We start from the raw sequence: 26,255 nt of genomic DNA on the forward strand, positions 1-26,255 counted from the left end.
GATGCTGGTTCAGTGTCAAGAATGGCAACAAAGAATCCAGATTTCTCTCTCTCTCTCTCAAAAAACAAAAATGCATCAGCAACAGATTTCCATTCCACAAAGAGCACCAGGAATTAAGGGGGTAATGTTATTTTTTTCCAGGGAAATTTGGATCAAGCCTGTCCTGAGATGAAAAAGTGCATGATGTTATGAGCCCTGTGTCATATGAGCAGAGAATCATGATCCAAATTGAATAAACTTAACATAATCTCATTAAATTAACAAGAAACTCATAAAAAAAGACCTACACAGTAAATTGCATTGAAAGGGGAATGAACTAATAACTATCTTCTCAGATTAATCTAGCAGAATGACTGTGTTTCAGTGTCAGGACACAAGAGGGCGCCAAAATCCCGTCTTGGATAGAGGAATTGCTGCCGGACGCGCGAACATCATTTTGATACAATATGGAAAGCTTGTATATATATATATAATATAATAATAATACCCAGAACACGACGCAATGGGTGATTATGTGGTATACGTTTACGGATCTACAAAAGGTCAACAGCAGCCCCTCAGGAAATCTGCATTCAAATGATGGGGCTGATAACCTGAGCTTTGGCAAATGCAATAAAATGCTAAAAAAAATATTATAATAATTATACCGTCAAATACAAACACGTCTGAAAGGCGAGTGGTCATTTGAAACACATCAAATTACGCTTCGTTTTCTCAGGTCAACTCTAAACGCGGCTGGCTTCAAGTGACGGCATCTTCCGCTGTAAAACTGCAGCGATGAAGATCACCGAGTCAAATGATCCCTGCTAGGCCGCATTTATTGTTCTCTCAACCGAACTACGGGGTCTCATCCCGCCCATGTTGGGGGAAGAGTAAAAATGACTGATGGTGAGCTGAGCCAATGAGATCGCCACATTCCGCCGGCCGGGAGAAACTCGACCAATCACCGTTTAGTAACTGCAGAGTGGGCTCGCTTTCTGCGTTCTCTCTAGCAAGAAGTTAGTTCCTGCTCTTCCCTGGCCGTTTCCTGTAATCGTACAGTGTTGTGAGACGGAGAAAGCCATGTGTGTCGATGCAAAGGTAAATTTAGCACCCCGAATTTATTACTGTGAGAGTCGAGGGGGTGGTTGGGATGGTTATTTCCCGGTATTTTTGCCGAAAATTTAGACGCAGACCAACCGAAACAGCATTGCGGCCTAACCTGTGTCTGAACGTTGTCGGGCAGTGGTTATTGTGGCACGTTGCTTTGGTTTGGTCCGGTTTGTTGATGAGATTGAAGGAGTCCGGTAGACTGAATGGTTGCTAGTAAATGACAGAGAGGGGACCCAAGAACCACGGACGTCCAGGGAACCGTCTTTTTGACCCCTGTATGAGCTCCCGGTGTCTCAGACGCTTTGGTAATCGGCACATTTTGGTCGCTGTGGAAGCTAATGCTAGCCGACGGGGTTTATAAGAGAGACTGCGATAGGAGCAGGGAGGAAAACATCCTATATGTCCAGCATCCGTACTCTGCCCGTTTGACTTTACTACACACTATTCCCGTTCAGAACATTTATTTAGAACCACATTAAATATTTAATAGCACCGAATTCGTCTAATTAGGCTTTCCGAGTTTATCCTGCCTTCATTGGACCAACAAAGGTTTTCTGCTCATTTTGTCCACGAATGTATCAAAAAGAAAATCTTCTCTCCTAACGCGTTTTCACTCTTTTATGGACTCTTCCAGGATTAGTAATGATAATTGTTGCTGCATTTTATGCAATGCCTTTCAGAAACGTTCACTCCTCTAGAACTTTTTAACACTTTGTCCAGGTGCAGCCTGAGATAGAGCAACACACAGCAGATCATCACTGTGGAGTGCAAGGAAAACAATAATCTTATTTTACAAGTCTTTACAAAATTTACATCTGAAAAGTGTGGCGTGCATTTGTGTGCGGATGCCTCGCATATAAGGATTCTTTAATCTGAGGCATTGTGTTTCTTATGATGGTTTTGAATAATAAACCTCTGCTACTATCTCTAACAGCTTCTCTTCTTTTATAGCTCCATATTTTGCTCCACTTAGCTTCTCGTCAACTCTGAACTGCTTTTCTGTTTGAGCAGCATGATGCTTCCACCACCATGTCTCACAATCCACATACAATGTATGGCGTTGGATTTTGATCGCACAGCATTTTGCCCGCTGATCATGAAGTAAAAAACACAATTATCTATTTTTATTATACACAAATTAAGTCATTTTACAATTTGGTTGACTTCTGCAGGCAGTTGGACCAAATGTATTTATGTACATCTGAGTAAACTGATATACATAAGGCTTAATTCAAATGCACGTTACATTTTTCAAACTTGTATTTATTTACTTAAGTCTTCTGAAATCTTTTCTTAAATTACACTGTTTTCTTTTACATAAAATACATTAGGTTTTAAGTAAATCCATCAAAATGCAAAAAATATATTTAAGTACTTGGGATATAATTTTAGAATCTGTTCTTTCCGTTTTATGGATTTAGTCATACAATTTACAAGGTTTGGATAATTACACACAGAGTTCAATGTAAACTAATTTACCGCAAGATTGTAGTTACTTTATTATTTGGCCACACTTTGCTTAAAACTTTTTGATCTTTGAAGCTTCTACTACACCAGGATGTTTATGTTGTCTTCATGTTAATATACAATCATTAAGTCTGTATGACAAATCAAAATACCAATAAATACTTTTTACAGTTAAAGTTTCTTAGTTCAGATTGTTTTTTTGTTGTAAATTTTGGTTTATTTATTCATGCTGCCCCAATTCTTGTCTTCTGCAATGCTCTTCTGAAAGTTAAAGCTTCTATTTGATGGTAAGACATTAAACTATTTGTCTTTCTTTCCTCAGCTGTCTACCTGAAAGTTGAGAAGAATCAGGACAACTACCACATCGCTTCCATCTCGGAGTCTTTTAAGCTTTCTGCCCGTCTCCCTGTGCGGAGTGGGCAAAGATGGCGGATCCCATTATGGACCTCTTCGAGGACACTCCCCTGTTCAACCTGGACTCCCTGCCGGATGACTCCTTCTCTCACGGTTCCTCGGACCCTGTGGAGGAAGCTCTAAAGCTGGCTTTGGGGCAGGCAGTCCCGACGGGCGAGCCGGAGTCCGCTCCCGACCTCGCCATCAGCTCCAGCCTCGGCGTTCCTGTAGCAGCTCCGGTCATCCCGGACCCGGCCCCCGTTCACGTTCCCACCCAGCAGCCGGTGCCAGCGGTGCCCGTTCAGACTGTTACTGTCGCCTCGGCCGTCGACGCCGGTGCGGCGGCCTTCATGACCTCAGCCCCCGCCCCGGTTGAGACTGTGCCACAGATGCAGGCCCAGACTTCCATCCCTGTTGCCAGCAACGCCAGTGGGGCTTCCAGTAGCACCGTCCTGCTGAGTTCACCTCTGACTGTTTCCAGCTCCCCAGTGACCACCACCACTGCCACCACGCAGCAGCTGACTCAGATAACTCACCAGCTCACGCCCCAGCAGTTAGCCGCCATCACGCAGCAAGCCGGAGGGAAAATCGTCATTCTCAAAGGTCCCCAGGGTCAGGCCCAGGTACTGCAGGCCGTATCAGGAACCGCGGGTCAGGCCGGTGGAAAGGTCATCCGTCTGTTGTCTGGCACGCCGCTCAAGCCCGGCATGTCCATACTGCAGGGAGGTACAGTCTTAAATCAGGCCAGCCCAGGACAGACCCAGGTCAAGGTGGGGGCTGCAGGGGTGCAGCGCCTGCTGCAGTCCGCCAACGGGCCGGTCAAGCAGGTGTTGCTCACTTCCATGCCTCAGCAGACACAAGGTCAGACAGTTCAGGTGCAGATTCCAGCCCAGGCACAGATGACTCAAGGTCAGACTACTGTCCAGGTTCAATCTCAGCCCCAAACCGCTCAGATCCAGGTCCAGCCTCAGGGCCAGACCACCCAGATCCACCTCCAACCCCAGACCCAGATCCAGGTCCAGCCTCAAGGCCAGGCAGCTCAGCCCCAGATCCAGACCCAGGGACAGGTGCAGCTCCAGCCGGCCATGCAGGGCCAGACGCAGGTGAGCAATACCTGGGTTTCCTTTACATGGAACTGATCTTGCTGCATAAAAGACATCACACCTTCAGAATGAATTTTTAATATAGATTCTCAAAACAATGTGAAGCAAATGAGATTATTAGTTTATTATGATACGTTAAAATTTGCCTTATTTTGAAAAATCAACACTGTCGCTTTCTGCTTGTCTGGCTGCGAAGTTGCTATGCGCTGCGCTGCTTTCAGGAGTGAAGTAAAACTAGAGACGACAGTCTGAGGTAGAGGGAGAGAAAAGGCGAAAGGAAAGTTCCTAAGATGGGTTAAGCTGAACACATTTTTAGATAAAGAGTATGAGAACGATCCCAGGGTTAACAAATGTTGCATTTGAACGACAATAATGCAGTCAGTTAATATAGTTTGGCCTTACTGCGTAATGTTTCAGATACCATTTGAAAAGCACGACACAGATTAACGTCAGCTAATTTTTATTTTATACTCAACACCAAGAAACTTGAGTTTAAAAAAGGGCAGTTCTAGATGTCCTTATTGTGCTAATTGATTGATGTAAGTTTGTACTTTTTACATTTATTTATGAATATTGTTTGTGTTTCACCACATTATTCTGATTCTTTATTCAAAATTGTTTTTTTTTTGTGGTCTCCGTCTGAGAATCTACTGATTGTTGCAGGCTACTTAGAAAATTGTCTGTAGTTCAAAATTAAGGATAAGATTTACTGTAGAGTTTTTTTTCGCACTTGAAAACTCTTGGAATCTTGAGGGATTGCTGATCTGACTTAACTTCGATGGCAAAAAAAAAAAAAATACAAATGACAACCTTGTACCACTCTACAGATATCTTATAATGACTACCCTCTCACCTGTCTGTCAAGGGTGGCGAAGCCAAGCGCATCACTCTGGTTCTCCAGCAGCCGTCCCAGTCTGGCTCCGCAGCAGCTGCAGGTCAAGCCGTTACCGCTCAACAGCAAGTGGTACCCGGAGGTCAACAGCAGCCAGCGCAGGCCCCTGCCAGGCTGGTTCTGGGTCAGCTCCCTAGCGGCAAACTGGTGCTTCAGGGAAGCCAGCTAGCGGCTCTGACCCAGGCCCGGGCTGCAGGTCAGGCCGGGGGGCAGCCCAAGGTCCTCACAATCCAGCTGCAAGTACAACAGCAGCCCAACCAGCAAGGAGGAGTGAAGGTGAGATTTGAAGTGGGTAGAGTTGGTATTAACATGCTTCCTGACTGAGCTGATCAGTGTTCAGATCAGTGTTCAGATCTTGCAAACTTGACGTGCTAATAACTATATAGCCCCTTTATTGATCTGCTGGTGTTTTCTGTAACATCTTCTTGCCATTATGTAAGTTTGATCCTGGTGTGGTCCAGCTCAGATTCATCTGAGACACATTTGAGTTGAGTTATTTCAACTCCAGACTCTTTATTATTAGCTCATCTGTGAAGTTTAAAAAGAATGAATAATGTGTGACCGCTCAAAGCTTTAGCATCAGCACAGAAAAGATTTGAACATATAAAACTGCACACTTTGTTAACACATTAACTTAAGCACACTTTTAATTTAATGAGCGCAAAAACTGAAAAAAAAAACAAACAAAATATTCCACAGATTTCTTCAGACCACTTTTAGAGGAGGACTGAATATCTATTCTGAAGAATATGGTCCTAAATGCGATGACCGAATGTGATTGAATAATTTTCTTTATCTGAAAGTGAAAGCATCTGCTCACTTTCTATTTATATTGTTGTAGAACTACAATAATAAGTGCCAAAGTCAAGGGTAATGTTGTACTTTCTCTTTGAAAAGAAAACTGTAAAGAAAAGTTACGCAACACCTGTTCAAATGACATCTTGGCAATATTAGTTTTGATAAAACTCAGCTTGTTAAAGCTGCAGTAACTTCTTATAAAGATCTTGTTTTTGTGGGGTTTTTTACATATTTGTTTTAACTGTTGCTATGTTGTGACAGATAATCTGTAAAAAAAAAAATAAAAATAACACCAAATATAGAGCTCATCTGCCTTCTTCCAGAACTGCAGAAATGCACTACTGCTGTCAGAAACAAAATCAGAACCAGGAGGAGGGACTTAGCGCTGTTAATCACTCTAGTATACTCGCTGTTCACGTTTCTGCAAATGGAGCTCAAGTTTTTTCACAGATTACCTGTCTCATATTAAACAGCATATTAAGCAAATATGTTAAAAATGTTTATAAAAGTTACATTCTGCCACTTGAATCTCTGAATAATATGGTTGCTTAAGTGTATTAAACATAAACAGACATTTTTGTTGCTCAGCTGACAGAGGATATATTGAATGGATTTTCATGTCCGCTTTTAATGGACTTAGTAGGATGTGTGTTAATGGCAGGTCTGAAAGAGGCTTGAGTGAAGTCAAGGTTTTGTGCAACACATTTCAGCAACAAGGCAGTTCAAAGAGCTTCACACCACAAAAACGTAATAAACTAACAAATAGCAACCAATGAACATTGCATTTTGTCAAAATCCATCATCAAGAAAATTTACTGCATATTAAAATATATTGCCTACTCTTCCACTTACCAGGAGGCCAAGGCAACTCTAGACAGGTGGGTTTTTAGCCCTGATTCAAAGGAACTCAGTGTTTCAGCATCTTTGCAGTTTTCTGGAAGTTCATTCCAGACTAGTGGTGCATAAAAACCGAATGCCGCTTCTCCGTGTTAGTGAGTGACATTGTGAAACAAAAGCTGGACAGCTTTAAAATTAAGTCATTTAATATTGCCTTAATTTACAAACGTCGTCCCTGAAGCTGCTGGTTGTCACCGCTTGACTTTCTGCACATCCCTGAAGGTTTTGTTTTATCTGCAGCGGGGCCGGCCTGTCGTCTGCAGCTAGTGTCTGTGTGAGCGCTGTTAAGATGACTAATTGAAATCTTTTTCTCAGAATGACTGATGCATATGAAATAATGTGGGATTGTGGTTTTACTTATGGCTTTTGTAGTGAATCACATTCAGGTCATATCTGGGTGAAATATTTAATGGATTCAAAATCTAATTCTGCTTTGGTGGGGGTTTTTTGTAAAAAATAAATAAAAATACTATATGCACATTTTGCTCTCCTATTATTAACTGGTTAATTCAAAACAATAGTAGCTTTATAGATAATAGTTATATATTAAGTCAAGCAGGAAGAACTGAGACTTTCACATGTTGATGCTAGAATTATTTTTAGCTGTAGATGCATCCTGAAGGGTTGCTATGTTGTTACATTTTAGGCAATAATATATTTATTCTCCATATTTGTCAAATTAATTTAGTTATTCTTTTATCTTTTAATGCAATAAAATAATTCATTGTTAAAAAAGGCTTAAGTGGCTGTTTTTAGGGCTGAAGCCTTAAAAATATTAAATTGTGAGTTTTGCATTTTAAAACGCCAGTGGGAACAGTTTCTTTAGATTTTTTAAAATGTTTTGTCTGCTATTGTATTTATAGTTAACCTTTCTCTCTGGCGTTGACAGTACCAGTTGGTATCGGGGGCTGGCGGCACCGGCAGCCCGCAGGTGCTGCAGATTTCCCAGGGCCAAGGAGGACAGCGGGTGGCCGTACCGCTCAAAATGCTGCTGCAGCCGCAGGTAGAGCCGCTCACTTGGACGTAAACGCACGCATGAGAGCACAATCGTACAGAAGATTACATTTGTTTTTCTCTCCATCAGACAAGCTCGGCCACATCTTCCGGCGGCACCGTCTCTGTGGTGAAGGTCATCAACCCGTCGACGGCGGCCCCCTCCGCCACGACCACGACTCCATCGCAGGCCATCCGCATCACCAAGGCCCCCGGCGAGCCCGCGGCCGTCCGACGCGTGGAGATCCTCTGCAAGCAGGAGAAGGCCAATCGCATAGTGGCGGAGGCCATCGCTCGGGCCAAAGCACGCGGCGAGAAGAACCTGCCCAGAGTCCTGAATCAGGACGAGCTTCCGTCTACGCAAACCTCCCCAGAGATGGGAGGGACTCTGACTGTTGTCTCGACTGCTAAAAAGAAAAGCAGCGGTGGGGGGAGCAAAAAGAAAAGTCCCATATCTGGAGGTCCGATACCCAAAATCATTGTAGGGACAGACAAGAAGGGCAAAGTGGTGAAAATATCAGGAGGAACGATTGCAGTGAGTGGCGGCGCAGTTATACCCGGAGCTGGAAACAAAAGCAAGAGCAAGGCTAAAGCAAAGTAAGTGTTCTGCTCTGTGTAGTGACTTTACCACGTCAGCTCTTACCTTGTATCTAAATTTCTCTCTACTTTACCCCATCAGCACTATTACCCTGGTAGGAGCAAAGAAAAGAAAGAGAAACCCATCTTCAGACGTCTCTGATGGGGAGCTGAGCCCACCTTCACCTGTCGCACTGGAGGACGACATGATTATGGTAAGAAATAAAAAAAAAACATAGCTGGACACAAAGATTCAGCACTTCAGAGTACAATTGTATTTGTAATCCAGTAATTTATTGGTTACTTAGAAGATTGATAGAGCAATCAAATAAAAAAAGCTGTCCCATTCTGTTGTAGCTACTTAAGCTGGTGAATATATGAATGTATATTTATGAGAAATAAAGCATTTCAATTTAATTTAAAAATTAAAAAACGCGCTTAAACTGAGGCATTAGTAAACCCTGCCTCTTATATTACATTTCACTGTCAGCCCCAAACTTAAAGTTTGAAAAATCTTATTTATAAAATAGATATTTCTCGTCTGTTTTTACCCCCTACACGTCATTACTCTTCTTTAACTAACAATTCCCTGTTCTGGCCAGAAGAGGCGCTCCAACCGGGTGGTGAAGAGGAAGAAGTACACAGAGGACTTGGATATTAAGATAACAGACGATGAGGACGAGCAGGAAGACGTGGATGTTACCACGACGGCAGCCGCCGTGGCCTCCATCAGCGGCGGGGCGGCAGCTCAGCTGAAACAGGAAGTGGAGCTCGATGGCAACGGACAGCCCAGCATGCAGTTTTTTGTGGTGAGAAATAGTTTTGGATCAGTAATGGCTGAAACGCATAACATATTTATATCTATTTGCAGATTTCGTTTCATTTAAGCCTCATTTTTTTCTTTTTTGTTTTGTTTTTTTTAGGAGAATCCGAGTGAGGAAGATGCCGCCATCGTAGATAAAGTCTTGTCAATGAGGATAACCAAGAAAGAGGTTTGTATTTTGTTTGTTTAAATGACAAACACTTTCTTTTGTGATTTGACTCTTTCCTAAATTAGTTTTCTTCTTTTTAAGGTTTCCCCAGGCCAGTATACTAATGCTGAGGAGTTCTTTGTTAAATACAAAAACTAGTAAGTCTCGTTAATATTCTTCACTGTGACGAATGTGAAGCATCGCTGTGAAACCTCCCCGTCTCGTTCTCAGTTCATACCTGCACTGTGAGTGGGCCACGCTGGAGCAGCTGGAGAAAGATAAGAGGATCCATCAAAAGATCAAGAGATTCAAGACTAAACACGCTCAGATGAGGCATTTGTTCCAGGAGGTGAGCTTCTTCTGATCGATTCTCACACATTTCCACAGAGGAAGGACGCCGGCGAACTGAACTATAACTGTGGTTCTCTGCAGGACGAGGAGCCGTTTAACCCAGACTACGTGGAGGTTGACAGGATCCTCGATGTGTCCCACAGCGTGGACAAAGACAACGGCGAGGTCGGTGACTGGTCACTTGTGAGGAGTTCGTGCAAAAGGAGACCCAAGACTCTTCTACTTCTCTGTTTAGTTGAAGTGCTATATTTTCAGGGAGTTAATATTTTCTGATTTGTTCCAGCCCGTCATCTACTACCTGGTGAAGTGGTGCTCTCTGCCTTATGAAGACGCTACCTGGGAGCTGAAGGAAGACGTAGACGAGGGGAAAGTTGAAGAGTTTGGCAAAATCCAAAACAGACAGCCTCGCCTGAAGAGATCGGTGAGTCGTTTCTTGTTCAAAGCCTATTTTAAATTTACCCAAACCCAAGCACAGTGTGCATGCTTTGGAAGGATTAGAACATTTTGACAAATGAAAAAGCAGAGAATTCGAGATATTGTCTGGAAGTTGTGGAAAATACATACAAGGCAGTCTAGAGGATTGCAGTGTAGGAATTCCTGTTCAGTTTTACTTTCTATTTTTGTTGAGAAAGTTTTAATTAATGATAAAATGTCACTTTAGTAATTAACTGCAGGCTTTTCTCCATTCATAAATGATTCAATAATTCCTGATTTTGTTTCTATTCAATTGTTGAAGTATTATCTATTACAAGAGCAGCTGTTTGTTGGCTGTTAATTTTGTTGCTCTTTAATTTCTGAAAGCTAAAAAAAGATTTAAAAAGAGACAGTTTAGTAAAAAATTTAATATTCAGCTTTTTCAAGCTTCTATTTGAAATTCAGTTCATTGCTGTTATTCTCTGTAAAAGGAGCCATTTTCTTTTCTTCCTTTTTCTAAAGCTTCTGAAGCAAACTTTAATGTAGCAGGAGTTGAGATTTGCTTCAATGTGGGTGTTGATATTCTAAATTAAAATGCAGTTTATTCTGGTTTGTAGCGTTTGCTGTTAAATATTTATTATACTTTGTAAAAAGTTGTTAAAAATGTTCCAAATACATAGAAATGTGTTTAGAAATTGTTTTCTTTAAGGCCGCAATTATTAGTGGTATTTTTTAAATTTAATTTTATTTTTTTTTACAATTTTAGAAAAAGCTTTGCTATAAAAACTATATTAATATTATTTTTGCTCTGTCACAAAGAGTGCAGCACCGATTGCAGTTGTCCAGCAATCACTGATATTTTGAAAACCCTGGCTCGCCAATTTTGATTCAGCCGATATGAATTGTTTTGTTTTTGTTGTTTTTGCCTGAAAAGTCGCCAAGTTAGCAACCGTGGCTCTACCGTTGCTTACTGTCCATATGCAGACGTTACCTCGTCAACCAGCTCGCTTGTAAATATTTTAGACAGCTGATCGACTTGTTCTTACTCTCCTCAGGCGCGGCCTCCTGCCAGCTCATGGAAAAAGTTAGAGGAAACCCGAGAGTACAAGAACGGCAACACACTAAGGGAATATCAGCTGGAAGGAGTCAACTGGCTTCTCTTCAACTGGTACAACAGGTAACCATCAAAACGCATTCATGTGTTTGTCGCCGCCATCTTTACTGGCGTTTCGCTGCAATCCTCCATCTTTTATTTACATACTCTCCCCTTGCGTCTGTCGTCTTTCAGGCAGAACTGCATCCTAGCAGATGAGATGGGTCTGGGGAAGACAATCCAGTCCATCACGCTGCTGTCTGAAGTCTACGCCGCCGGAGTTCAAGGCCCCTTCCTGGTCATCGCTCCGCTCTCCACCATCACCAACTGGGAGAGGGAGTTCTCCACCTGGACCGACATGAACGCCATTGTGTACCATGGAAGCCTCGCCAGCCGGCAGATGATCCAGCAGTATGAGATGTACTGCAAAGACGACAAGGTGAAAAACGATTACAGAGGAGCTGGGCGATACTTAGATTTTATTGATTTCTCAAATTGATTTTGTGAAAATCTGGATTTATTTCTTTTCACCGATTTGAACTACTAGGGTTTCCATAGTTCAGAGTGACACCAGGGCACCCAGAGCCGCCATTTTGTTTTTGTTCAACAGTTTCTATTTATTTGGACTTTGAATTAAGGACAACGCTACCGATAAGCGTTTTTTTTTTGTTTGTTTTTTTTTTTTTGTCATGAAAATTGTCACAATATTACCTGAAAAAGTCATAATTTTATAAGAAGTAAAAGCTAAAAAATACAGAAAAAAGGGAAGTATTACTTATTTAATAAAAGACAAGCCAATTTTGAAGACAACACGTCACGAACTGAGTCGTCACGTCAGATTCTGATAACTAAATACTTTTTTCTCATTAAAACAACTTTTTTTCAGGTAAAATTCAGTCATTTATCCTAATCTTACCACTTTAGTCTCATACTTAAATATTCTCGCAGCCTGGCCCCAGTTCTTCATCGTACAACTCATTGAAGGAATTTCACTTTCTGAAAATATTTTCTGCAATTTCTGTTTTTACGAAAGAAAGAAAGCAAAAGCATCAATCAAAGTCAGAAAAACTGAATTTTATTTTTATTTTTAAGCCGTACCACTTGTCTCTCAGTATAAGTGTGGAACGTCCTTAATTAAACTAAAACTCTGTTTCTGTTTCCAGGGACATTTAATCCCAGGCGCGTACAAATTTGACGCCCTCATCACAACCTTCGAGATGGTTCTCTCGGACTGCCCGGAGCTGAGGGAGATCTCGTGGCGCTGCGTCATCATCGATGAGGCTCACCGGCTAAAAAACCGAAACTGCAAACTGTTGGACAGCTTGAAGATGCTCGACCTGGTGAGAATCAAGACGATGAAATACGCGGTTCTTTCTTTTTTTTTTCTTTTCTTTTCTTCCTTCAGCTCAATGTTTTAATGGATTCCCTCAGGAACACAAAGTGCTGCTGACCGGCACGCCTCTTCAGAATACCGTGGAGGAGCTTTTCAGCCTCCTTCACTTCCTGGAGCCAGCTCAGTTCCCGTCTGAAATCGAATTCCTCAGAGAATTTGGAGACCTCAAAACTGAGGAGCAGGTGGGAAACGCATAAATCGGGCAATTCTTTGTCACTTTGTCTGCAGCTCTACATGCAACTGATTGTAATTTTGCAAAACCATCTTTTTAACAGGTTCAGAAACTCCAGTCCATTTTAAAACCTATGATGTTACGGAGACTGAAAGAAGATGTGGAGAAGAACTTGGCACCCAAGCAGGAGACCATTATTGAGGTCAGCTTTTTTATTACCATTGTCCATTTTTCAATTAACTTTTAACTGGATAATGTCAGATGAATTTCCTTGTCACTATTTTATAAGTACAAACTTTAATAAATTTGATCAGGACTTATTTTGTATTGACATTTTCCACATTCACGTTCGACACTTTATAAAGTAAAATAAAATGAAGACATTTTGTTTGGGAGCTATTTTTTAATAGTTCTTTTGTTTCATCCAGTTTAAGTCCTGTTTTTTTTTTTTTTTTCATTGCTGACTGTTTTTAATAATGTCCATTTGTGTTTTTGACAGAAATTTTAAATGACAAATAAACAAAGTAAAGCCTGATTACTTAGCAGAAGCAAAATGATTCATAGTTTTAGAAAAAAAAATGTAGGATCATAAATGTGAAGGCGAAGGGGGCAGACATCTTTATTCAAGTGCCCCTTAAAATATAAAATTCAGTGCAACTAAGAAGTATTGGATCATAAGACAATATCACAAACTTTTAGGAGTCTGTAAAATGACCCCCACCATACAAACATAGTATCAAAGACTGGTGAGGTGGTTGCTTTTGTTAAAGACAACTGGGGAATTAAACAACAGAAACCCTGTTTCCTCCCAGGTTGAGTTGACCGATATCCAGAAGAAGTACTACCGGGCCATTCTGGAGAGGAACTTCAGCTTCCTGAGTTTAGGAGCCAACAGTAACAGCAACGTCCCGAATCTGCTCAACACGATGATGGAGCTCCGAAAGTGCTGCAACCACCCCTACCTCATTAATGGTACTGCGCAGTCATCTCTAACGCGTTCCGTTTCTTTAGTGTCGACTACTTTTTTTTTTCTTACTGACTCCTGGTGCCCTGTTCAGGTGCCGAAGAGAAGATCGTGGCGGAGTTGCGGGAAAAGTATGACCCCATGGCCCCGGACTTTCATTTGCAGGCCCTAATTCGGTCCGCCGGTAAACTGGTGCTACTTGATAAACTGCTGCCTCGGCTCAAGGCCGGCGGCCACAAAGTGCTCATCTTCTCCCAGATGGTGCGCTGCTTAGACATTCTGGAGGACTACCTCATCAACAAGAGGTAGGCTTTTGATATCTAACTTGTAAATATTTGTTTGTGCTTGTGTTGAAAATTTGGCTAAACCACACAGTATGAAAATAATATATACATACTCAAGTAAAACATGTATTTTGTAGTCATCAATAGTTTATATATATATATATATTTATTTTCATGCTTTTTAAGCAATGTCCACAAACTTTCAATTAGAGTTGAAACCGTTAATCTGATTTGTCATGATTAATTGATTATTGAGGTAATTATCAATTAATTTAGTAATCGATTAATAGCGTTAACTGAAGTATACAGACCAAAAATGTTTTGTTTTTTTTAAAGAACACACGGAGAGCAGCGATTATGTCAAAACTTACAAAAATATACTATAATTTTCATTTAAGATGTAAAAAGAATATATATATTCTTTGTCTTTAAATATGTTCTGTGCAGAACCAGAATTTTACGGGGTTCACGTTCTGTAAAATTTCACCATTTGCCTTTTTACTAACCAGTTATCCAAAAAAATAGTCGATAGATTATAGATTGATTGACATAATTGAAAACTGAGGAAGTATATTAATTGTTGATTGGAGACTAAAAAAAGATCACTTGATGGAAGAACAACATACTCACTGCAGTAAGTCAAAACAGTACAAAAAACAAACACATTTTTGCATTAAAGGTATACACATAAAAAACCTTTCTCCCATAAATATGAGGCAATTTAGCTAAACCTGGTTTAAATTCTGTAAAAAAAAATCCAGATTAATCAAATTCTGCTACACTGTACTAATATTAAATCAGTCTAATAATAATATTAGAAACATCACTATCAAAACAGTAATCAAGCGTACACTAAAGGAATGCTGCGGTTTTGCATTTTAGCCAGTAAAGTGTTTATTTTCTTATTAAAAAAGTAACTGTTTGCATTGATCATTTGATTCAAAGTTTCATCAAGTTCCCTCCTTTACACAGATACCTTTACGAGAGAATTGATGGAAGAGTTCGTGGGAACCTGCGACAGGCAGCCATCGATCGGTTCAGCAAGCCGGATTCGGATCGCTTCGTCTTCCTCCTTTGTACCCGTGCTGGCGGTCTGGGTATTAACCTGACCGCCGCCGACACCTGTGTCATATTTGACTCTGACTGGAACCCTCAAACGACCTGCAGGTATGTCGTCCTGCCATGCTTGTGTTTCGTATTTTGTGCCGCTTCGAGTTCTGGCGACAACCGTTCTGCGTGTCTTCTGTCCAGGCCCAAGCAAGATGCCATCGTATCGGCCAGTCGAAGGCAGTCAAGGTCTACCGCCTCATCACCAGGAATTCCTATGAGAGGGAAATGCTGGACAAAGCCAGTCTGAAACTCGGTCTGGACCGTGCTGTTCTACAAAGCATGAGCGGCAACAAAGAGAGCAACGTCAACGGGGTAAGGAGAAACCCGTAGCACCCGGGTTCAAGCTGAAAAAAATCCCTCACCCCGTTTGTATCAGCTTTGTAAATGCCTTTACGTCTCGTACGACAGCTCCAGCAGTTCTCCAAAAAGGAAATCGAGGACCTTTTGAGAAAAGGAGCTTACGCCGCCATCATGGATGAAAACGACGAAGGCAGTCGGTTCTGCGAGGAAGACATCGACCAGATCCTTCAGCGGCGAGCCACCACAATTACTATCGAGAGCGAAGGCAAAGGTTCAACGTTCTCTAAAGCCAGCTTTGTCGCATCGGAGAACCGCACTGACATCGCCCTGGACGACCCCGAGTTCTGGCAGAAGTGGGCCAAGAAAGCCGACATCGACATGGATTCCATTAATCAGAAGGTAAATGCAGTAGACGAGCTCTGGTCAATTTTTTAAAGCCAGTTTCAAACGTGTAAGTTTTGGAAAACTTTTAATCTGTGTGAAAACATTTTTGTAGAACATATAAGAAGATTTAGTGAAATCATTCAGAATGTTTTTCTGGCTACCATGTTATAATTGGACATTAATCATTTATATTTCAGAACAGAAATATAAATGACCTGTTGGTGCAGTGGTTAACAATGTTGTTCCTGCAGGGTGTCTGCGCCTCCTTAAAAAAAACTTAATTTCATGTTTCTAAAATTAAGGGCGTAAAATGTCTTGAAGTGATTTTAAAAATTACGTTGGCCTTTAATATGTTGATCACATGTCTTAAAATGTTTCTTTACAAGACAATCTCATAAATTAAATGTCATAAATTAAATCTCATAAATTAACCGTCATCTTTATGACGGTTGAGGCTACCGCTAATTCACTGCTAACATACCCTTGCTAGCTAGCAAGCCATATTAATTCCATTAGTATGGCTTAATGGAAATGTATTGCCAGTTGACTGGATGAAATTTGTCCATTTCTGTCATGATGCAGGTCTTAAATTCATAGTGGTCTTCAACAGTCTTAAATCTGAATTGGTCAAACCTGGTACTGGATTCAAATCTCGGCCTGTGTTTGTTTGAATAAATGCAAGCAAATACATTTATTGATAAATGTATTAATGTTGTATTGCACGGAATACCTAAGTTTGTCGTTTCTTGCACAGAACACGCTTGTGATCGACACTCCCAGAATCCGGAAGCAGACGCGCCAGTACTCCAGCCTGCGAGGTGAAGGAGGAGACCTGTCAGATTTGGACAGTGACGACGAGTATCCGCCTGCCAGTTCAAGACACTCGAGGTCTTCTCGCCGCTCCGACCGCCACAGCGGGGGAGGTTACGGCCGTACCGACTGTTTCCGGGTGGAGAAACACCTCCTTGTCTATGGGTATGAAAATATTTAAGGCGCACCATGACTTTATCAAATTTAGTTTGCGTTTTCACATTGTTTTTTGTTGGGTTTTGTTCTTTTACACCTTTTTCGACCGGTTTAGATGGGGCCGCTGGAGGGACATCTTGGCCCACGCCAGATGTAAACGACGTCTGAGTGAACGTGACGTAGAAACCATCTGTCGTGTCATTCTGGTGTTTTGTCTAATGCACTATCGGGGCGACGAGAACATAAAGAGTTTCATCTGGGAGCTCATAACGCCACCGGAGAATGGCCGAGAACCCCAAACACTACTAAACCACTCTGGTAGGAAGCTGCGTGTATATCAATATCTAAAAATACATTTAAGTGACATTTTTTCCCCCCACACAAAATATTTCTACTTACATTCATTTTTCCTGCTTTAGGCCTTTCTATCCCTGTTCCAAGAGGCAGGAAAGGTAAGAGGGTCAAGGCTCAGAGCACGTTCGATGTTCAGAAGGTGGAGTGGATCCGCAAGTACAACCCCGACACCCTTCTGCTCGACGACAGCTATCGCAAACACCTGAAGCACCAGTGCAACAAGTTGGTGAAACCTTCCCAGAACTAAATTCATGTTACGATCCCTTGAACTTAATCACATGTGGATGACATTACACCCACAAACTATTTATGTGGTAGATTCAACACAAGCTTGTTGTGGTGCAATTGTAAAGTGAAAGGAAAAGAATGGACCACTTTTAAAGTTATCTACACATGAAAATCTGAAACTTGGACTTTAAATACTTTTGCTTTTGGAAGCCATTTATAATTTTCCTTCTGTTTTGCTAGGACTGGGCGAATAATAAGTTTTACGGATTAATCTAACTCTGTATTTGACAATTTAATTTTTGGAAAATATATAGTTTGTTGTTGTTTTCAGCAGTGCACTTCTTGTGTTTCCAGAGTGACGTTGACACACTCAAGAACTACCGTCCTATAGAATTTGGTATTAAACAAATCTGAAATTTTATCATTACGCCATATAGCCCAGTTCTACGTTTTATAGATACGCACCATTTTGTGTTTGCTCTTTCAATTAAATCCCACTAAAATCCAATAAAGTTTGTGGTTGTGTAGTGACAACAGATAAGTTGAGGGTTATAAATACATCAAAGCCTTGCCTATTCAAATTTGTCCTGGTTGAACATTAACTCCTCCCCTCTCGTTTCCCAGAGTGTTGCTCAGGGTCCGTATGCTCTACTACCTGAAGCAGGAGGTCATAGGTGAACACGCAGAGTCTGTCCTGAAGGGGGCGGAGATTAGGTAACAAATGTAGCAAAGTGCAAGCAAACTTCATCACTAGAGTTCACTGAGATCCAGATTATGAAACGGGTTGACTGGTATTTCAGGGATGTTGACATCTGGATGCCGGAGATGGAGCAGCAGGAGGTGCCTGCAGCTTGGTGGGACTCTGACGCAGACCGCTCGCTTCTCGCTGGCGTCTTCAAACATGGTAGGTCTGGCTAAAGCTGTTCTGCTTTCCGCGTCCAGGTTCAGGATGTCTGCGGGTCCTTAAAAAGTCTTAAATTTGTCTTGGTGAAACCTGCAGACACCCTGAGGATGGCTTAGTTTGTGCTTTGGTGTTCTGATGAGCTGCTCCACTTCCCACACATGAGGAACTTGCTCTCTACCCAATATATATATATATATTTTTTCCCAGGTGAACAGCCTTGGTTTTTATCCCTGTTTCCAGGTTATGAGATGTACACTACCATGCGGGCCGATCCCTGCCTCTGCTTTGTGGAGAGAGTCGGTCGGCCAGACGACAAGGCCATCGATGCTGAGCAGCACACGGGGGACGCCGAGCTCGGAGACGAGTAAGTTGTGGTTTATTCCGTCATAACATCGGTACTCAAAATTCATATTGGGAAGAACTGCTTGGATTGTGGTAGATATAATATTTTTCTGGAATCTTTCCCACAATAAAACGCAATAGAAGATATTCTGAGCTTCACTTGATTTGAACGTTATATTAGTCCTTAAATACACTGCATGGTGTCGTCACATTGACGTTAGCTATAGCTCATTGCATTTACTGGATGATTTGCAGTTTGTCCAAAAATTAGGGATTTTAATTTGTATTGTAGGTTTGACGAAATGTTTGTTTTCCAAAATTTCTTTGTCAAAATAAAGAAAGAAAGGAGATTTTTAAGCCGCTACAATTAGTGTACAAGTCTTTAGATTAAGAGTACATAAAAATAATTCATCAACCAGCCAATCATTCTTTGACCTATTCAATTTTTAGTTCATTCTTTTATCCAGTAATCTTTAGAGTGTGGTTTGTTTGGAGGTTTATATTTTAAGAACTGGAAGCTCTTTTTCTCAACACCTTTTTTTCTCTTCTTGCTTGATTGCGTTGCGTTTGTTACGTGCAGTGCCGAATTCGACAAGTTCTCGGAGGATCCAGAGTTCAAGCCAGCATCCAGACTCTCCAAGGATCTTTTTGATGAGGTACCGATCACAGCAATAACTTTGGACTTTTTTAGCACCATTTTAGAGCCGGAAACGTTGGAGCTCGACGTTTCACTCATCGGTCTTTGCTCGACGTTTCCTTGCAGCCTGACTCTATGAACGTGGACGATGAGATCTCAGTGGAGGACAAGCCGGTACCAATGGTCACGGAAAGCGCAGCCATCCAGAGCGGCGTGTGCGAGTGGCCTTCGAGCTCTTTGTTGACGGCGCGGTTGAGGCGGCTGATCACGGCGTACCAACGCAGCTACAGACAGGAGCAGCTGAAGATTGAAGCCGAGGCCAAAGGGGACCGCCGGCGCAGGCGCTGCGAACAGGCCAGCAAACTGAAGGAAATCGCACGGCAGGAACGACAGCAACGGTAAACCCTTGATTTGTCACATTGAATCGTTTATTTAACAATTATGTTTTCATTCTGCAACGACGGGTGTTCATATTTTTCTTTTTTTTAAAAAAGCGTCTCTTCACGTCTTCTCCACAGGTGGACGCGGAGAGAAGAGAGCGACTTCTACCGCGTGGTCTCCACGTTTGGAGTGGAGAAGATCAAGAAGGAGCCGGGTGTCCCAGAGGAAGGGGACGCAGAGTTCGATTGGACCCGTTTCCGAACTTTTGCCCGTCTGGATAAAAAAACAGACGAGAGCCTCAGTCGATACTTCCGTTCATTCGTTGCGATGTGCCGGAGAGTGTGCCACCTCCCCCAAGGCCGTGGTGAAGGTAGTTGTTGTTTTTTGTTTGAGGTTTTGTATTTCTATTTTTACAACTTGGCTTAAATTCTGTTCTAACAAAAAGAAATTTCAAGATACTGCTCATTTCTTTGATTTTTATTTAGTTAAAATTATGACATTTTATAGATCTAAAATGTTGGATCTATTGTAGAGTGTTGTCACATCTGATAGTGCAGTAAACCCAGTTTGACTGGGGACCAAAACTGCAACATTTATTAGATTTCCAGCTAGTGCCCTTCAGTTCCATATTGCACTGCGTCAAACAATCCAAACTCTTTGAACCTTCTGTTCACCCCCGTCACCTGTGGTGGCGCTGCGCCAAGAACTACTGAAGAAAATAAAACAAAATCCTCTGAAGAAGATACTGAGCAGCGCTTCCTTCTACTGGAGATGTAAACAAAAACGGAGTAGCGCCAAATTTTAACAGTTGTAAGGTTTTACTTTTGTTCTGTTAAAAGATCACTGTCAATGTCTCCCGCTAACGCTGAGCTTGTGCATTTGTTTTGGCTCCATTTACCCAGAATGCACTTCCTGCTTTTGGAGTAGTCTCTGATCAACTGGTATTCAAACTGCACCAGAGGTCACTTCAACTGAACTGAGACTTAGCTTTGTAGGTGGACCAGAGTTTGCGTTTTTGAGTTCGATTGCTTGGTCCCTCAAACGATCCGCACAAGTAAACTAGAGTTTGTTGAAGCGGACTAAACAGTGCTGGAGTCAAAAAATCTATTATTGCTGTTTGATAATTAGAAGGGAAAATGATAGGTGAATCTCTTCAATGAACAGTTTGTCCTGCAGTAACAGAATATCTGCTTTTATCCGCAGATCCGTCAGAGCTGACTCAGACTGTGGCTCCCATCACAGAGGAACGTGCCTCCCGCACGCTGTACCGCATCAGCCTCCTGCGGCGCCTCCGCGAGCGCGTCCTGCCCCACCCCTCCCTTGAGGAGCGCCTCCTCCTGGCGCCGCGCAGCTCCGAGCTCCCCGCCTGGTGGAGCATGCCCGACCACGACCGGCAGCTGATGCTCGGCGCCTCGCTCCACGGGGTCAGCCGCACTGAGCTCTCCATCTTCTCAGACCCGCAGTTCACCTTCAGCTCCGCTCGCGACGAGTTCATCCAGAACCAGCAGGCTCTGCCGCTGCCGCCGCCTCCACCTCCTCCGCCGCCTCCGCCCATCATGACGCTTAGCCAGCCCAAGTCTGAGATGGACTTACAAGGAGTGAAGGGGGAGGGGGCCGATGAGAGCGCCCGACTGTTTGGAGGGAGAATCGGTAGCGACCTGCAGAGCACGCCCCTGAGTCACCACGGCGGCAAAGCACAGGGTCCAGACTGGAGCTTCAAAAGCAGCAGGGAAAGAACAGAAAAAACCGGAAGGAAAGGCGAAGGAGGGTCCGATTCAGATTCAGACTCCGACTCGGGCTCGTCGTCCTCAGAACGCTCTGGTAGCAGCGACGACAGCGGAGACAGTGACGAGGAAGTAGAAGGAGGTAAGTCCATGGATGGAATAAAATAAAAACAGGATGTAGAACCAAAGACTTCACATTCAAACTGTTCTCACTTTTAGGCGGCATGAAGGTAGGAGACGTGGATGAAGAAAACAGTCTACTCTCCATGACTCCATCTCAAGACAGCATACTTCCACCTGAGCCAATCAGAGTCGATTGGCCTAAGGTACCTAAAAAAATAATATTTGTTTGCAGCAGACCAAAAATCTACTAATAGCTTCTTCAGACAAAAGCCGTACATTCTGGTTCCCATTTCAGGACCGCGTGCTGATCAACCGCCTAGACAACTTGTGTCACCTGGTGGTGTCGGGTCAGTGGCCCTCAGGGCGGCGCTACATCCCCGAAGCCCAGCTCCACCCGAGCTCTGAACTGGTGGGCGAGGACATGGCGTACACCCGGGTCATCCGGAAACCCAGCAGCGCACCGACCGGCATCGGGCGGAGGGAGAGGACGGCGAGTTCACCGTAAACTCCTCAAGGTGACGTCATACGAGAAGGCGAGCCTGGTGTTGGCGATACGCTGCTTTCCTTATGGCGGAAGCGATTTCATGTCTTTTAACTTTGACGCCTCTCTGTCGTCCTTTCAGGAGGAGGGTCTGAAGCTGACGTTCTCCAAGCAGGCTCTACTGCCCAACGGGTCAGGGGGAGAGAGTAGCGGGCGCAAGAAACGCAAAGACCAAGAGGTATGATGTCATGCTTTACTCTCGTGTTCTGTTGATCTGGGTTGTTTTTATTTAGCAGTACGGTGTTACAAGCTTTTAAGGTGCATTCATACCAGCTTTGGTTAGTCCAATTTAATCAAAATCCAGTCCGATTTTTTTTAGAAAGTCCGGTCCGTTTGTAGAGGTGTGAATCGAACTCTGATGCGTACCAAGAAAACAAATTCTGGTCCACCTAAAAGCCGAGGTCTCAGTATTAGGGAAGTGAACTCTGGTGTTGTTTGAATGCATGTATGAATGCAAACTGAGCGGAGTCCGCTCCAAAACCAGGAAGTTTATGATAGCATAGGGCATTCTGGGTAAATACAACCAAAACAAATATGCGTCTAACGCTGGCAGATGAAATCTCTCGTCTTCTAACAAAGACAAATGAGAAGCCTTACAACCAATGCTTTATTATTTATTTATTTAACATTTCGTAAAGAAGCAGGTTGCGCTCATGTCTTCTTCTGAGATTTTCATGTTGTTTCCCTCAGTGTTTCTTGGTGCAGCGCCACCCCAGGCGAGGAGGTGAACAGGTTTTTCAGAGTTTGGCTTGTTTGGCTCAGTGCAGTGTGAAAGTGAACCGCAGCAGCCAAAAATGTAACAAATTTGGCAACAGTGAAGTCTACCGCACTATGAGCTGTGAAAACGCTCCAACTTAGATTCACATCTTAACTGAACGTCCTCAGAGCAAACAGCAGCCTGACCAACCTGAAACATCTCTTTCAGCTATCAGAGTTAGACGTCCTCCATGACCCACTGGGGCGTGCTCCTCGACGAAGGGACCCCCCCACGTGGTTGAAAGAGAATCCAGATTATGAGGTGGAAGGAGACATGTTGGAGGTAAAGTCCTGGCAGTTTAACGTCAAGAATCCAAAATGTTTTGTTCTGTGTGGTAACCCGGGCTTCAGGCGTGTATTTCAACACTTCCAGGGCGATAATTCAGTTTTGTGTTTTGTGAACCAGCTGCTGGTGAACAGGAGTAAGAGGAAGAGGAGGAGGCGAGCGAATAAACCCCTTACAGGCACTGAAAAGGTCAAGGTCATCAACATGCTGACCGGAAAGAAGGTGACGCCGTTTTCTTCTTCCCTTTGTTTCCTTTTTGTGCTTTGACCCCTTCTTCCTTCATTCTGTCATTTTTCTTTGCATCTCTTTGTTTCGTTCTGTCTTTCTTTTATCTTTCCTTTTCTTTCTGTTTTGTCTTATTTCTTTCTCTTCCTTTGACTTTCCATTTTTTTGTTTTTGTCTGTCTTTTTTTCCCCATCTTTCTTTTTCTCTTCCATTGTGTCATTTACGTTTCCTTTTTACCCTCCTACTTTCTTTTGTCTCTTTTCTTATTCCTGTCTTTTTGTCTCGTTATTTTTTTGTTCTTGTATTTCTCTTCCCTTTTATCTGTCTTTATGGCATTCTTTTTTTGTCTTCCTGTCTGTTTTGTCTTTCTATCTTCTTTTCTTTCTTTCCATCATTCCTTTCTTGTGTGATTATTTCCATTTATTTGTTCTTGATTAACTCCACGGCTCTAGATGTAACTGCTGTTCATCATAGAAACATCTGTCATAAACATCTGATGAACTTCAGTGATTTCCATGTGAAAATGACACTTCCTCTGGAGCTGTAGGAAAGGCCTGGACGTGTCGGAGCTGAACCAGCTGACATTCCAACACTTCTCTGCAGGTTGGAGCTGCTTTCTGTCCGATGCTGCAGGATCTGAAGGAGTATCTGGAAGAGAATCCTAATATCGCCGTTGCACCCGAGTGGTCTGAGACAGTTCAAAAATCGGTACGCTAAATATTGTATTCTTCATGCTGTAAAGAATTACCTTTAGCTGTTGGTTGGGGTTTTTTTTTGATAGCGTCTTTTTGTAACTTAGCCAGATGTTTTAATTTTTATTCTTCCTCCTGCAGGGTTTGCTGCCTGAGTCCCTCTACCACCGCCTGCTGACGGAGCACTCCGACATCCCGAAGAAAAGCCACCGGCGGCGTCACCACCACCACCACCACCACCATTACCACACTCCCGAGCCCACGCCCGAAGACCCCACCCTGGACGGCGTAGAAGAAGAGACTCTGGTTTCGGACGGAGCCTACATGATGGACGAGGAGGACCTGGAGACGTCCCACCACTTCCTCACCAGCCCGGACTTTGACGTCAAAATGGAGGGCGGCGACAGCCTCTCCCAAGGCGACTACGACAGCTCGGATCAAGAGGCGCTGCTGGGTGACGTCATCATGGCGCAGAAGGACTCTGACTCTTCATCAAGCTCAGACGACTGACTGAAGTGACTCGTGTCCCGCGCCTCCACCATTCAAAATGAAATCATGCTATTCCGAGATCTTTTTTTTTTTTTTTTTTTTTTTTACCAACATGTAACAAATTAATTGTTTTTGTTCTTTTTTTTTTTTTTTTGCTACCTTTATTCTTTTGTTTTATTTAGGATTAGTTCTGTGTAAGGAGCAAAGTGTGCATCCATCAGTTTCTTTTTTTCCTATCGCGGTCATGTTGCACCAGGCTCCTCTCGATCTTCCTCCTGACGTCTCTCTCGTCGTCTTTATTTCCTCCCATCCGATCCCATGAATTCCCATCACATTCCCAAACGTGACCAAATGGGGACCCTCGCTGTATAGACACAGTTTTCATATCTTTAAAAAAGAAACAAAACCCCCCTCAAAGCTGGTCCTTGAACGCTACATGAAACTGGATACATTTACTGAGCAGAACTCCTTTTCAGAGGAGCCTGTGAACGAATTGGGGGCTGGATTGGGGGTTTTCCAGTGTGTGGATATACTGTTAGTGTTTTCACTCTGTGGGGAGGGAGGGAGAGGGGAAAATGGCGTTATTAGTTACTGAGGCAGTGCGAGGAGGATGGGTGTATTGTATAATGTAGAGCTCGTCAGTTGTGTACTATGGTGCAAAGATGACGGCTGTGAGGTATTATTCTTGTTTTATGATCTGACTGTATCTGTGATATGAATAACAGCAATCTACAGCGAAAGAAAACCCTCCTGTGTTTCGTCTTTTTGACACGGCCTGAGCAGAAAGGAGAACTTCAACTGCTTGCAATAATGTCAACACATTGGAACAACTCTATTCAAACCAGATGATTATTTATTTGATTATCTTAATGTGGAAAGTTAATATGCCAAAACTACTTGCATCTAGTTTTTTTATGTTTTTATCCAGCTCTGCTCGTCTTTATTTTTTGTAGAACTTCTCAATCGCAAGTGAAAGTCGAAACCTAAACATAAAACATTCACAAAGTTAAAAACAAAGTTAAACTATTATTTTAGGAAGGTGTATAATATAAGACCAAGTCGCCAAGTAAGCAAATGAATTAATTAGTAGAAATTTTATTTGAAGGTTAAACTCTCATCACACTAAACTACAATATTTCAAAATATACAGCACAGCACAGGAAGGATGAAAAGAGGGAAACTAATTTTCCAAAACCACTGGTTCATTTCCCTTCAGACATCCAGTTCTTACTCCATTAATTAACCCAATCCTTGCTGGTTGCCTCAAGGTTAGGAGTGTGTTTTATGTGTATTTTTTTTTACCATTCTTCCAGAAGGGCTTTTGAGGTCAGACACTAATGTTGGACGACAACCTGGTACCAAATCTAATTCATCACAAAAGGTTTTTGTGGATGCAAATATTATTTACGCAGCAGGAACAACAGTCAGGCAGCTTTCACAGAATTGCTTAAACGGATTATATGACCATATGAAGGAAAAAACTAGGAAATTCCTGAAGAAATTTAACCAGATCCTGCCAAAGTGTGACCGTCAGTTTGGACCCATTGTTCTTATGCTAAAAATTAGCATCAATGCAAAAAAGAATGTGAGTAACATGGACTTGAACCATGTTAGTAATTTTATGCTAATTTTACAAATATGTTAATTTTAGCGTGAATACTGTCAGTAGCATGTGGATCACCACCAGCATGTTGTGTGTAATTGACTCCATTCCATATGCTAAACACGGCTAACAAGTGAGAGAAATAGCCAACACCTTATTTAAGATAAAAGGCTCTGCAGAGCCCTAACCTGAGATAATGATACATTTTATCATCTCACAACCGGAAATTCTGTGTATCTTATTGGTCAAAAGCAACAACAAACAAAGCTTTGCAATCATTTATAGCAGCTGTTACATAATGTTTGTAATTCTGACATTTTGTCATCACTGTAGTTCTAAAGAGCAGCTCAGAGGGAG

At 42.5% G+C, this 26,255-nt stretch overlaps 1 protein-coding gene across 1 annotated transcript; it reads left to right on the plus strand.

Moving 5' to 3' along the window:
• Window positions 1–1,016: 1,016 nt before the first annotated feature.
• chd8 (chromodomain helicase DNA binding protein 8) lies at window positions 1,017–25,058 on the plus strand. Its single transcript, XM_055033155.1, is given in 40 exon segments — window positions 1,017–1,080; window positions 2,882–4,055; window positions 4,921–5,223; window positions 7,532–7,645; window positions 7,727–8,232; window positions 8,315–8,426; window positions 8,814–9,020; window positions 9,135–9,203; window positions 9,285–9,340; window positions 9,414–9,531; window positions 9,615–9,698; window positions 9,817–9,954; window positions 11,003–11,124; window positions 11,236–11,479; window positions 12,204–12,380; window positions 12,472–12,615; window positions 12,709–12,807; window positions 13,418–13,577; window positions 13,664–13,874; window positions 14,826–15,024; window positions 15,105–15,275; window positions 15,372–15,662; window positions 16,402–16,622; window positions 16,729–16,931; window positions 17,033–17,189; window positions 17,820–17,909; window positions 17,996–18,099; window positions 18,340–18,463; window positions 19,022–19,097; window positions 19,205–19,476; window positions 19,597–19,829; window positions 20,663–21,325; window positions 21,403–21,509; window positions 21,602–21,779; window positions 21,782–21,812; window positions 21,920–22,025; window positions 22,773–22,886; window positions 23,010–23,111; window positions 23,718–23,822; window positions 23,948–25,058. Coding segments are annotated over 39 exon segments (7,851 nt in total). The 5' UTR covers window positions 1,017–1,080; window positions 2,882–2,984; the 3' UTR covers window positions 24,317–25,058.
• Window positions 25,059–26,255: the final 1,197 nt, after the last annotated feature.

The sequence above is a fragment of the Poeciliopsis prolifica genome, unplaced genomic scaffold (assembly GCF_027474105.1).
Source record: "Poeciliopsis prolifica strain line A6 unplaced genomic scaffold, Auburn_PproV2 SCAFFOLD008, whole genome shotgun sequence".
NCBI lineage: Eukaryota > Metazoa > Chordata > Actinopteri > Cyprinodontiformes > Poeciliidae > Poeciliopsis > Poeciliopsis prolifica.